The sequence below is a fragment of the Ranitomeya variabilis genome, chromosome 6 (genome assembly GCF_051348905.1).
Source record: "Ranitomeya variabilis isolate aRanVar5 chromosome 6, aRanVar5.hap1, whole genome shotgun sequence".
Taxonomy (NCBI): domain Eukaryota; kingdom Metazoa; phylum Chordata; class Amphibia; order Anura; family Dendrobatidae; genus Ranitomeya; species Ranitomeya variabilis.
The window spans coordinates 424,871,786-424,886,661 of record NC_135237.1 but is presented as its reverse complement, the minus strand read 5'-3'; the positions used below and the strand labels follow the sequence as shown (position 1 = coordinate 424,886,661).

The 14,876-nt window shown below is 43.6% G+C and overlaps 1 protein-coding gene across 2 annotated transcripts in view; it reads right to left on the bottom strand.

Moving 5' to 3' along the window:
- Positions 1 to 14,876, bottom strand: part of MIB1 (MIB E3 ubiquitin protein ligase 1) — a 196,266-nt gene that overhangs the window by 59,529 nt on the left and 121,861 nt on the right. For both annotated transcript variants that reach the window (XM_077270343.1, XM_077270342.1), the window contains exon 12: positions 10,292 to 10,443. In XM_077270343.1, coding sequence (XP_077126458.1) covers positions 10,292 to 10,443 — 152 coding nt within the window. The remainder of the gene's footprint in view (positions 1 to 10,291; positions 10,444 to 14,876) is intronic.

Below are 14,876 nucleotides of genomic sequence, written 5' to 3'. Positions count from 1 at the left end.
CTCCGTACGCTGCAATATTTACTGCAATTACACCATGGCAGCCAGGTAAACCAGGGGAAGGGGGATAGCAATGGCCCCTCAGCTGAGCCCTTAGCTGGATTTCCAGGATGGATTATTAATTAAGAAAAGTTTGTTATATCTGCAACAGTCTATCTTACTAATCTGCTATACATCCTATTGTTCTGTGTTATAATTACCAACTATATAATAATGCTAAATATTCATATTGTGAGTGAGTAAAATACATATGTTGTTACCGACACAAAATGACACCTATCAGCTACTTCTACTACACAGACGTGTATGTGTGTATATAACTATTATATATAAATATATACATACACACATATCTATCTATATACACAGACACACACTATATACACTGCATTGTATACATATACAGATTATACCAGCATCCATATAAATATACCGTATATAGTGATATTATATACAAAATGTATATATATATATATATATATATATATATATATATATACACACACACACACACACACAGTATACACTATATATACATATATATATACACATACACACGTATACACATACATATATACACACACACATATATTTATATATACATACGCACAATGTATATAAATAAATATATATATATATATATATATATATATATATATATATATATATATATACACACACACACACACGTACGTATACACATACATACACATACACACACCGACACAGACAGTAATCTATATATTACTAGGCCTGAATGACAATGTAGCAATCTGAGCTTTCTGCTCCGGAGTACACAATGAAGCTCCCCATTACAGTCCTTGTGCAGACACCAAGGCACTGCTGCAGGCCTACACCAGCAGCCATAGAGTTAAACAGGCCAAAACAATAGCATTCAGACAAGCAAAACTATAAATGGACATTATGTACCTTTGATGAGACGCAGATGGGCACATCTGACAAAGAATTATTTTGTTAAGCTTAGCGTAAAACAAATTAAACTCAAGTTTCCCTTAAAAGGGGCATAAAGCGTCTCAAAATTCCTTGTCGAGGTTTTTAAAGGAACATGCCCTAAAGTGTAATGAATAGTGTTTCACCGATGCCTGCACTTCCTGGAAGCTTGTCTCTACGGTCTTTACATAAACTAGTGCAGCAGACATTTCCATCAGCGATCTCCAGAGCGACACACACACCTACAGGACAAACAGACATGGAGAGTCATTGAGGCAATCCACTAACACAGGCTAATGTACTGGGCAGTGAGGGGATGAACCCTCCAGCCGGAGGAGCAGTCACTCCAGAATGTCAGATCCATCCCTTAGATCAGCTGTTCCCCTAGCCGGCACAGTCTGCACTGGGAGCATGTGCTGACATGGTCATAACTCACACATTTCCAACGCCTGACTGACACGGGGAACAGATGCTGACATTATCAAATGCTGCAGTGCTTTTTTTTTCCATGGCCTTTTCTTGCCCTGATATGGCAAATGGATGAACGTGAATTGCCATCCAAGAGCACACTGAGCAGCTGGATCTGCAGAAGAGTTCACATAGACCTGGTATAAATAGCCACCAGTTTTAGTGGTGACTTTACTGCTCCGTTCAGGGAGAGGCAGCACCTGCTACGTTCCTATTAGGACGGTGTAAGGAATAGATTTACATTATCATCACCATATGCTGCAGTGTGCAAGTATATTTAGCCCCAGCAGTCACGACAGGACGGTTCCCTTCAATGTAATGTACTGCATGAGGATTAAAGTGAGAGGCTGCTGCAAGGGACGCGCCATGTGCTGCAGTCATGCTAAAGTTACTAGTCACCATCTACTGCACCTAAAGGAAGCTGCAACACTGAACATACAGAAACTACACCTTCAGCCATTGCTCCCGTATAATCACTACTCTGCACTGCTATAGTGGGAGGGGGCTGCTGGCAGCACATAGATTTCATGTCTGCATATATACAAGCTGCTGCGACCATCAGAGACTGTATGTGGCTGCACGTACCTTCCTGCCGGGGTCTCCCGCACTGCAATGCTTTGCTAAAGCTGGTAAAATGGAACCAAATCACCTCTTCAATGGATTTGGTCCCCTTCAACCAGCTGTAGGATTGCATTGAGGACTACAACTACCAACATACGCTGGCAGCCAGGAAAATATTGCAGTTCAACGATTACTCATTTTTTTCTTTTGTTACAAGCTAAAATATAATGTGTGAATTATAAATTGTGTGTGAATTATGCAATAAATCAATGTTATGCAGAAGCCACATTTCCAATTATTTATTAATAAATGCATGCTACACACACACATGTGAAATGTTCTACTCAGGCTCTGAATAAAACAAATAACAAAAAATAAATAAAACATTGGCACGTCGGAGTGTCAGAATCCAATGTAGAGTGGACTCGTTTGGGGATATTTGACATTAACTTTAGGCTATTTTATCTATTCCTACAGACATTACAAAACATTTGCTTTAACCCTTGATGAGGTGTATTCCTTTAAGGCTGGGTTGACACATTGCATTTTTTTGTGTTATGGCAAAAATGCACCATTTTGCTGCGATCTTCAAAAAAATGTTGCAAAAAACGCTGCAGTTTCACCACGATGTGACCGCAACATGTGAACACAGCCTCAAACTGATCCCATATATAATGGTCATCATCAATCACATAGCTGTTCATGATCACGGGTGATCTGGACACTAGTGACAATGGACCTTTTCTAGCTATAAAATGATTCTGAACATTCTCTCTGAACAGCACAGCACGGCGGCATCTATAAAGTGGTCACCGGAGAGATTACCCAAGAACCTGTACAAATGAATATTGAAGGTTACGTCAGGGTACAAAAAGACAAGGTCACTCAAAGACACCAAACATGGGGCTGTAATCCAATATTACTACACATTCTCTGCTCCAATTACAACACAAAATGGTGAAAAAAAGCACATTGGTGGCATCCAGACCACAAACACACAGTTCAGGAAAATATAAAGCATAATACCAAAAAAAAAAAAACAACAACTGCAAACAGTACAAGAGCAATGAGTCAGTGATAAATGAGGATGAAAGAGAACTTCATAAGCACCTCAGTTTACCTCCCCAATTACTGGTGTACGGGCCTAAATCCTCAAAATGAAAGCTGGCAAATAAACACACATCCACGAAGCAGTAACCAAACTAATTACTGACATTCGTTATTAGACGCTTACTTACAGACAGCAAGAAAGGAAAGTGGCTCCTGTAACAGCAGGAGACGGATGTGCTGAGAGTAGCACTATATAAATCATTCCGAACATTACAGCCATTTCATTAAAAAATTCACATAAAATTAGCAAAAAAAAAAAAGGGTACATTGTTCGGGCTTTCCATATCCTTCATAGTTAACAGAGGGCTTTCCTCAAAAATAGGGTCCTTCACTGAAATCAAGACAAGACCTACGTCCTGCACAGTGCTCGGCTCTGGGACAGCCCCAGGCTCCACTGACACGTACATAGGCCATGTTCACACACAGCTCAAAATACTGCGGTTTTTTGCAGATTTTTTATTCTACAGCATGAAACCGTTCAAAGAAAGTTGATCTGATGTTATGGAAACTCCTGCCCACTGTGTGTCTAAAGACTCTGGCTTGATGTAAAAAAACAGCTGTGTTTTTAAGTGCAGAATCACAACTTTTATACACTAAAAAAAAAATACAGATTTGTTTGAAATCTGCATAAAAAATGCAGCAAATAGAAAGAAACCTGCAGCAAAAAATACACAATCAGAAAACATTGTCATGACTCTAAAAAGCTGCATGAAAAAATGCCATTTTTACCCTACCGTGTGAACACAGCCCAATTGTTTTTTTCTAAAATGTGCCATGTAAAGGTCCATTCACTTATGTCGTATCTGACACAAATTTAGCAGGGAATTCGGATCAAGCATCTACAACAAGTAAGGTAAACCACAGGAACAAACAGTGCAATGGTCCAAATGTAGATAAATCATGCAAAAGTTTATTCAAATATAAATATTTACACAAAGAACATGTGCAAAAAGCGTGGGTTAAAAGCGACAACAGGAAACATGGAACAAATCAGGTGACAACCTATTTGCTCTGCATATAACTGGGGTTTCTGCAACCCTGGTGACATGGTGTGCGAAATTATTGCACAGATTTCTGGCCTGCAGCTAAGATAATTAAGTCATGTAATATGTAGCATTTCCACCCACAAAAGCCGAGAATCAGCCCCAGATTGGGTAACAGGGATCGGACAGCTCACACAACAATTAAATGATGTATATGGTCACTACAAATATGGTGACCTATTCTTTCAAGGGAGAGTATCAGCCGAAATTGGACAACTGTGTAAAGCAAACATTTTTATGTTAAGCAGTATTTCATAGATTATGGAGGTTGTTTTCTAATTTTCCATCTTACTATTTATATTTTACAGTAATCCTAAAATCTTGCAGTTTTCACTGCAGTCACTGAGCCAGATACTAAGCTTCTGTTCTGCAGAAATCCTTTTTCAGTAACTGTATCATCATATGCAGACGTCTCCATACAGGCGACAGCACAGATATTAGGTGATGGTAGCAGCTTCCCACCCTCTCCATACTGTGACCTCTGCACAGCTCAGAGGCATCTAATCAGAAATTCACTGTGGTGTATAGGTCTGCAGTAAAGCAGAAGTCTGAACTACCAGGCAGAAAACCAAAAGAAAAATCTGACCCCCCCAAAGACAGAAAAAGTTTCAGTTTTTGACTCGAATTAGTAAATAAAAATCTAGGGGACAGATTTCCTTTAAACCCAATGGTGTCTTCTCACGGCACACCATATGTAATGCCATATAACAAGACCCTGGAAAATTGCTGTGGTCTAATCAGCTTGCTTTCCCTAAACCGCACGACTTCCATAAACCGCACGACTTCCAAGCAAGCTCCATTCACTTGAATAGTCTGCGTTACAGACTCATTAATGATCGGTGTCCGGGCTTTATATGAACGCTAAAGCCCCTTAATTTAACCCCTTAACCCCTTCATGCCGCGGCCCTTTTTCGTTTTTGTGTTTTCGTTTTTCACTCCCCTCCTTCCCAGAGCCATAACTTTTTTATTTTTCCGTCAATATGGCCATGTGAGGGCTTATTTTTTGTGGGACGAGTTGTACTTTTGAACGACATCATTGGTTTTACCATGTCGTGTACTAGAAAACGGGAAAAAAATTCCAAGTGCGGTGAAATTGCAAAAAAGTGCAATCCCACACTTGTTTTTTGTTTGGCTTTTTTGCTAGGTTCACTAAATGCTAAAACTAACCTGCAATTATGATTCTCTAGGTCATTACGAGTTCATAGACACCTAACATGTCTAGGTTATTTTTTATCCAAGTGGTGAAAAAAAATTCCAAACTTTGCTTAAAAAAAAAAAAAAGTGCCATTTTCCGATACCCGTAGCATCTCCAATTTTCGTGATCTGGGGTCGGGTGAGGGCTTATTTTTTGCGTGCCGAGCTGATGTTTTTAATTATATCATTTCGGCGCAGATGCGTTCTTTTGATCGCCCGTTATTGCATTTTAACGCAATGTCGCGGCGACCAAAAAAACATAATTCTGGCGTTTCGGATTTTTTGTTCGCTACGCTGTTTAGCGATCAGGTTAATGCTTTTTTTTAATTGATAGATCGGGCGATTCTGAACGCGGCGATACCAAATATGTGTAGGTTTGGGGTTTTTTAATTGTTTTATTTAGGATGGGGCGAAAGGGGGGTGATTTAAACTTTTATATTTTTTTCACATTTTTAAAAACTTTTTTTTTTTCACTTTTGCCATGCTTCAATAGCCTCCAAGGGAGGCTAGAAGCAGGCACAGCCCGATCGGCTCTGCTACATAACAGCGATCATCAGATCGCTGTTATGTAGCTGAAATGCAGGTGTGCTGTGAGCGCCGACCACAGGGGGGCGCTCACAGCAGGCCGGCATCAGTAACCATAGAGGTCTCAAGGACCTCTATGGTTACCATCCTGATGCATCGCCGACCCCCGATCATGTGACGGGGGTCGGCGATGACGTCATTTCCGTCCGCCCGGCCGGATGCGGTAGTTAAATGCCGCTGTCTGCATTTGACAGCGGCATTTAACAGGTTAATAGCGGCGGGTGAATAGCGATTTCACCCGCCGCTATTGCGCGCACATGTCAGCTGTACAAAACAGCTGACATGTCGCGACTTTGATGTGCGCTCACCGCCGGAGCGCACATCAAAGCAGGGGACCCGACATGCGCAGTACATGTACGGCGCATGTCGCGAAAGGGTTAATGACCAGGGGTATTTTTGGTTTTGCATTTTCATTTTTTGCTCCCCTTCTTCCCAGAGTCATAACTTTTTTAGTTTTCCGTCAATGTGGCCATGTGAGGGCTTGTTTTTTGCGGGACGAGATGTACTTTTGAACGACACCATTGGTTTTACCATGACATGTAATAGAAAAACGGAAAAAAAATTCCAAAGTCCGGTGAAATTGCAAAAAAAGTGCAATTCCACAACTGTTTTTTGTTTGCCTTTTTACAAGGTTCACTAAATGCTAAAACTGACCTGACATTATGATCCTCCAGGCCACTACAAGTTCACAAAACACCAAACATGTCTTTTTTTATCTAAGTGGTGAAAAAAAATTCCAAAGTCTGTAAAGAAAAAAAAAAAGTTGCCATTTTCTGAGACCAGTAGCATCTCCATTTTTTGGGCTCTGAGGCTGGGTGAGGGCTTATTGTTTGAGCGCCGATCTGGCGTTTTTATGGATACCATTATGGTGTAGAAACAATTTTCCGATCGCCTGTTATTGCATTTCATTTCAATGTTGCAGCGACCAAAAAAAACCATAATTCTGGTGTTTCTGCAGTTTACCGATTGGATTAATTCTTTTTTCATATTGATAGATCGGGTGATTCTGAACACGACAATACCAAATATGTGTTTGATTTTTTTTATTGTTTTATTTTGAATGGGGCGAAAGGTGGGTGATTTGAACTTTTATAATTTTTTTAAAAACATTATTTTTTACTTCCTTCAATAGTCTCCATGGGAGACTAAAAGCTGCACTTGTCCGATTGCCTCTGCTACTTAGGGTACCGTCACACATTGAAATTTTCATCGCTGCGACGGCACGATCCGTGACGTCGCAGCGATCGTATGAATATCGCTCCAGCGTCGTAGACTGCGGTCACACGTTGCAATCACGGCGCTGGAGCGATGCCGAAGTCCCCGGGTAACCAGGGTAAACATCGGGTAACTAAGCGCAGGGCCGCGCTTAGTAACCCGATGTTTACCCTGGTTACCAGCGTAAACGTAAAAAAACAAACAGTACATACTCACCCGTCGGTGTCCTTCAGGTCCCTTGCCGTCTGCTTCCTGCTCTGAGTGCAGCCGTACAGTGAGAGCAGATCGCAGCACCGCTGTGATCTGCTCTCACTTTCCGGCCGGCACTCAGAGCAGGAAGCAGACGGCAAGGGACCTGAAGGACACCGACGGGTGAGTATGTACGGTTTGTTTTTTTAAGTTTACGCTTGTAACCAGGGTAAACATCGGGTTACTAAGCGCGGCCCTGCGCTTAGTTACCCGATGTTTACCCTGGTTACAAGCGAAGACATCGCTGGATCGCTGTCACACACAACGATCCAGCGATGTCAGCGGGTGATCAAGCGACGAAAGAAAGTTCCATACGATCTGCTACGACGTACGATTCTCAGCAGGATCCCTGATCGCTTCTGCGTGTCAGACACTGCGATATCGTAACGATATCGCTAGAACGTCACGAATCGTAACGTCGTAGCGATGGAAATTTCAATGTGTGACGGTACCCATAGAGCATGGCTGCAGTCCTGCTGTATGTAGCAGATATGCTCAATTGCTATGAGCGCCAACCACCAGCTCTTTAACAGTAGATAAGAGCAGAGTGCTACCCTGCACCAATATGGGCTCACATCCTCCTGTGCTACCCTGCACCAATATGGGCTCACATCCTCCTGTGCTACCCTGCACCAATATGGGCTCACATCCTCCTGTGCTACCCTGCACCAATATGGGCTCACATCCTCCTGTGCTACCCTGCACCAATATGGGCTCACATCCTCCTGTGCTACCCTGCACCAATATGGGCTCACATCCTCTTGTGCTACCCTGCACCAATATGGGCTCGCATCCTCCTGTGTTACCCTGCACCAATATGGGTTTACATCCTCCTGTGCTACCCTGCACCAATATGGGCTCACATCCTCCTGGGCTACCGTGCTCCAATATGGGCTCACATCCTCCTGTGCTACCCTGCACCAATATGGGCTCACATCCTCCTGTGCTACCCTGCACCAATACGGGTTCACATCCTCTTGTGCTACCCTGTACCAATATGAGCTCACATCCTCCTGTGCTACCCTGCACCAATATGGGCTCACATCCTCCTGTGCTACCCTGCACCAATATGGGCTCACATCCTCCTGTGCTACCCTGCACCAATATGGGCTCGCATCCTCCTGTGCTACCCTGCACCAATATGGGCTCACATCCTCCTGTGCTACCCTGCACCAATATGGGCTCGCATCCTCCTGTGCTACCCTGCACCAATATGGGCTCACATCCTCCTGTGCTACCCTGCACCAATATGGGCTCACATCCTCCTGTGCTACCCTGCACCAATATGGGCTCACATCCTCCTGTGCTACCCTGCACCAATATGGGCTCGCATCCTCCTGTGCTACCCTGCACCAATATGGGCTCACATCCTCCTGTGCTACCCTGCACCAATATGGGCTTACATCCTCCTGTGCTATACAGCACCAATATGGGCTCACATCCTCCTGTGCTACCCTGCACCAATATGGGCTCACATCCTCCTGTGCTACCCTGCACCGATATGGGCTCACATCCTCCTGTGCTACCCTGCACCAATATGGGCTCACATCCTCCTGTGCTACCCTGCACCAATATGGGCTCACATCCTCTTGTGCTACCCTGCACCAATATGGGCTCACATCCTCCTGGGCTACCGTGCTCCAATATGGGCTCACATCCTCCTGTGCTACCCTGCACCAATATGGGCTCACATCCTCCTGTGCTACCCTGCACCAATATGGGATTCACATCCTTCTGTGCTACCCTGCACCAATATGGGCTCACAACCTCCTGTGCTACCCTGCACCAATATGGGCTCACATCCTCCTGTGCTACCCTGCACCAATATGGGCTCACATCCTCCTGTGCTACCCTGCACCTATATGGGCTCACATCCTCTTGTGCTACCCTGCACCAATATGGGCTCACATCCTCCTGGGCTACCGTGCTCCAATATGGGCTCACATCCTCCTGTGCTACCCTGCACCAATATGGGCTCACATCCTCCTGTGCTACCCTGCACCAATATGGGCTCACATGCTCCTGCGCTACCCTGCACCAATATGGGCTCACATCCTCCTGTGCTACCCTGCACCAATATGGGGTTACATCCTCCTATGCTACCCTGCACCAATATGGGCTCACATCCTCCTGCGCTACCCTGCACCAATATGGGCTCACATGCTCCTGCGCTACCCTGCACCAATATGGGCTCACATGCTCCTGCGCTACCCTGCACCAATATGGGCTCACATCCTCCTGCGCTACCCTGCACCAATATGGGCTTACATCCTCCTATGCTACCCTGCACCAATATGGGCTCACATCCTCCTGTGCTACCCTGCACCAATAAGGGCTCACATCCTCCTATGCTACCCTGCACCAATATGGGCTCACATCCTCCTGTGCTACCCTGCACCAATATGGGCTCACATGCTCCTGTGCTACCCTGCACCAATAAGGGCTCACCTCCTCCTGTAACGAGGACCTGTGATAAAATACACTAAACACAGTATATCCCGTAACCATTTTACCCTGCATGCGATTCACAATGAGACCAAAACAGGAAACGTCCTGCACTTCATGCCATGGAAATCAGTGACTGCATTTATAATAATAATAAGTGATACGTGCTGTCTCTGAGAAGAACCACTGAGATTTGTGACTTTTTTTTGCTGTTCTCATTTCTAAATTGGACTAAGTAATTCACACTCCTATTAGATCTTCTCTGTTAAGTTTTACACTATGCTATGCCACAAAAACAACAACAAATTACTATACAGTAGTTCAATTTAATTTTGCAACCAATGAAATAGGTTGATAAATCTATTGCTTTTCTGCTCATTCCCTGAAACCACAGCCAGTGAGATCAGCACTACAGACATGACACTGGATCAGGTGCAGTAAATGCTATGAAAAGAATAATGTCTGGACGTTACCTGGGATTTCCTCTCAGCGCGGCGTGATGAAGGGCATTAAATCCATTGTTATTGGTAATGGTGACATCGGCTGCGGCTTCTAACAACACAGCCAAAATATCGTCCCGCTTTTTGCTGATGGCGTCATGTAGGGGAGTATCACCTTCTGAATCCTATGAACCAAATAACACAATTTTATGAGCTGGACTACTACCTCAAATAGTACAAACTTCTGGTATCTAAAGCGTTTATTTGTGACATGGAAATACAGATCTGTCCAGTGACTAATGCAAAATAGAGGAGAAAAAAAATAATACTACAACACTAGAACTTCTCTCTTCTGTATATTTCACAATACATGACAGCCATATTGTGCATATTGAGACTTTTCAATTTGTATGAGGGCGATATAAACCAAGATTCATGACTACTGAGGTACGCAGGCTTTATCCTACAGTTGCACTTCTAATCCTGAGCGGATTTGCCCACAGGGAATAACAGCAGATTCTACAACCAAATCGGCTGCATTTACAGCAAACGCACAATGAATGAAACATTACGAAATCTCATGAACACAGAAAAAATCTGCAGCCTAAATTGACAAGTGCAGCAAATTTGAGATGCACAACGTGACAATTTATGTTGCGGTAGTTAGTGCAATGCTAAATGTATTTGCACCATTTCAATTCTGAAGATTTCACTGCTGCACTTCTGCTGTGGAAATGCCATTGTGAATACACCCGTACCCCTCCATACACGTTAGATTAATATCGTTGGACCCTGGTGACACTGAAGGGTTCTGCAGACAGCCTAATGTGTATGGCCGGCCTCAGACCTGACAGCATAACGATAGATCTATAGACACAAATACTGACAAATAAAAAACAAAGACTAAATTCACACATCTGTTGCACTATTTCATGTGCTGTTTTATAGCCCACTGACCTATAGAGTTTCATTTATCCACACACATCAGCTTTAAAAACAGATCCATGAGTCCGGTGTGTGAGACTCAGGGCAGGTCCTATTCTCATCTATTCTGCGGACCAGACTCGGCCATTAAAGTCTATGGGGACCATATAAAATGTACGTTGTAGCCCAGTGTTCAATCCATGTTTTGTCTGTTTTTCACGGATTCATTGTTACAGGGAACCACATGCTGATGAATGCTGCTCGTGGTAAGGGCAGTATCAGCCACTGGATGTAGTATTCCAGCCATGTACGTTTGTCTCTGAAACGCTGGGGTGTGTAAGAGAAAAACATACTTTTAATAGCTGCAGTTTGAGCAGCATGTACCAGCTGACAGGTTTCCATTAAGAGTCAATGAATTAAAAAAAAGTTTATTCTACTTCCATCAGGTTTTTCAAGACAGATGAAAAAAAAACAAACAGATGAAACAGATACAAAATGGATGACAGAAGAAAAGCAAGCGGTCTGTATCCCCATGAATGTAAATCTAGACACGAATGTTTGAGTGCAGGCGAAGAAGGAGAGTTCAAGCAATAATTAGTACAATTAGTCTCTGCAATCAGTAAATGCTGTGTGCATCATACATGAATCCTATGAGATAAAGCTGCTCACTGCCACCTCCTGAAAGAACTGACAGGAATAAGCCTATCACAAGCAGGAGACAGGCTGAAGCTGCATCACATAGTATACACAGACCGTGCTAAAGGACAGAAGTTCTATATAACTCATCTATCACTTGATGATAAGACTCAAAGCAAAGCAGGTGAAAGCGATGTCCCTTTCTGCAAAGCTTAAGAGATCATGGGAAATGTAGTCTGCATAAGAGATACCTCGTTACAGGGGGAAAAGAATGGCATATGACGCAGAGATGTCACATCAACTAAAACTCTATGCAGACTTAAAATACTCATTATTCAATGTATTCAAAATATTTCATTTCCTCTACATTTTCAAGCTTTCTAAGCTTTTACAAGCATAATGATTGCATAGACCTTGTCATACAGTGATTTTACAAGGGTAGTTAGTTATCATATAGTCAAAACAGTTTCAGTCTATAGTTTGATTTAAATTTAGTTTTGTGGGGTTTTTTGCAGGCGAGACATGCTGCGAGGCACAGTTAGGCTATGTGCACACGTTGCGGATTAGGCTTAGGAATTTTTGGTGCGGATTCTGCATCTCTTTGCAGAAAACGCAGGTGCGGATTTGAACCGTTTTTTGTGCGGATTTACTGTGGATTTTTTGCGGATTAACAGCGTTTTTTACCCCTGCAGATTTCTATAATGGAATGGGTACAAAAACGCGGCAGATCCGCAAAAAAGAAGTGACATGCTACTTCTTTTAATCCGCAGCGGATTACTGTATCCGCAGCATTTTACTGTAAATCACTTGCGGATCTGCAGCATTTCTGCACCGCAAAAAAACGCTGCGGATCCACAGGAAATCTGCAACGTGTGCACATACCCTATATGTACACATGTAGCAGATTTCTTGAAGATCTGCAGGGTTTTTTTCTGCACAGAAACGCTGCAGATCTGCAAGTGATTTACAGTACAATGTAAATCAATGGCAAAAAAAAAAATGCTGTGCTAATGGTGCAGAAAATTCTGCACAGAAAACGCAGCAGATTCAAAAAAGGACCATGTCAATTCTTTGTGCAGAACTGCTGAGTTTCTGCATTGATTCCATAATAGAAATCCGCAGGGGTAAAAAAGGAATCTGCAGAAAAATCTGCAACGTGTGCACATACCACAAAAAGGCACAGATTCTGACCTGCGTTTTCTGCCAAGGAATGGAGAATCTGCACAGAAAATTCCAAAGTCCTATGTGCAACGTGTGCACATAGCCTTAAAGTTGTCATTGACTGTTTTATTTTTCAAACAGCCCAGCATAGTCAAAAATTGTAAAATACCGTATATACTCGAGTATAAGCCGAGATTTTCAGCCCATTTTTTTGGGCTGAAAGTCCCCCTCTCGGCTTATACTCGAGTCATACCCGGGGGTCGGCAGGGGAGGGGGGGCTATCTAATTATACTCACCTACTGCTGGCGCGGTCCCTGCGCGTCCCTTTTTCTTCCAGCGCTGCATATTCTTCCTGTACTGAGCGGTCACATGGTCCCGCTCATTACAGTAATGAATATGCGGCTCCACCTCCCATAGAGGTGGAGCCGCATATTCATTTCGGTAATGAGCGGTAACTGTGACCGCTCAATACAGGAAGAAGATGCAGCGCTGGAAGAAGCAGGGACTGCACAGCGCCAGCAGTAGGTGGGTATACAGCGCTGCGCGATATTTACCGCTCCTCGTTCCGGTGCGGCTCCGTCATCAGCGTCCTCTGGCTGTGACGCTCAGGTCAGAGGGCGCGGTGACGTAGTCAGTGCGCGCCCTCTGCTGAACGTCAGTGCTGAAGACGGAGCCGCACGAGGAGCAGGTAAATACTGAAAGTGCCGGGGGTCCTGAGCGAAGAGAGGTGAGTATGTGATTTATTTATTTTTATCGCAGCAAAAGCATATGGGGCAGTGACTGTACGGATCATCTGTATGGGGCCATAACGCTTGTGCAGCATTATAAGGGGCAGTGTCTGCATGGAGCATCTTATGGGGCCATAACGATTGTGCAGCACTATATGGGGCAAGTGACTGTACGGAGCATCTTATGGGGCCATAACGCTTGTGCAGCACTATATGGGGCAAGTGACTGTACGGAGCATCTGTATGGGGCCATAACGATTGTGCGGCACTATATGGGGCAAGTGACTGTATGGATGATCTTATGGGGCCATAACGTTTGTGCAGCATTATATGGGGCAAGTGTCTGTATGGAGCATCTTATGGGGCCATAACGTTTGTGCAGCACTATATAGGGCAAATATCTCTATGGAGCATCTTATGGGGCCCTTATTACCCTTTATGCAGGATTATATGGGGCATATTTTAATATGGAGCATCTAATGGGGCCCATAAAACTTTATGGAGCATTATATGGGGCTCCTGATTCAATATGGATTCAAAAACACTTAACCTACTGATGTCTCAATTAATTTTACTTTTATTGGTATCTATTTTTATTTTTGACATTTACCGGTAGCTGCTGCATTTCCCATCCTAGGCTTATACTCGAGTCAATAAGTTTTCCCAGTTTTTTGTGGCAAAATTAGGGGGGTCGGCTGATACTCCGGTCAGCTTATACTCGAGTATATACGGTATATATTCCTTAGAGATTAACTAAAGGATTTGATTTACCCAAGTCCATCGTCCAAGCTGATCCTCTGTGGCAGCAATTCTCTGCCCTGCATCTTAGGCACCTCAACCGTTTACAATGGCTTCACGTGACGTAAATGACAGAGGCGCACAAGATGCCAAGCAGAAGATTACTGGTGTAGAAGCAAACACTGCCCTGCTATGGTTACCACAGATCACAGAACTTTATGATGGACCAGGGTAGTTTAGCTCTTTTTGCTCATCTCCATCTCTAATGCTCACTTCCACTAGCTAGGTTCCCCACCCTGCTTCCACCTCTAGCAGTGACAGACATGGCTGCTTCCAGTGCCTCTGAACCCAGTGATTGGCTGCAGCAGTCACATGTCCATATGGCTGGAATACGACTAAATTCAGACATGTGAGTGCATAATATATATATA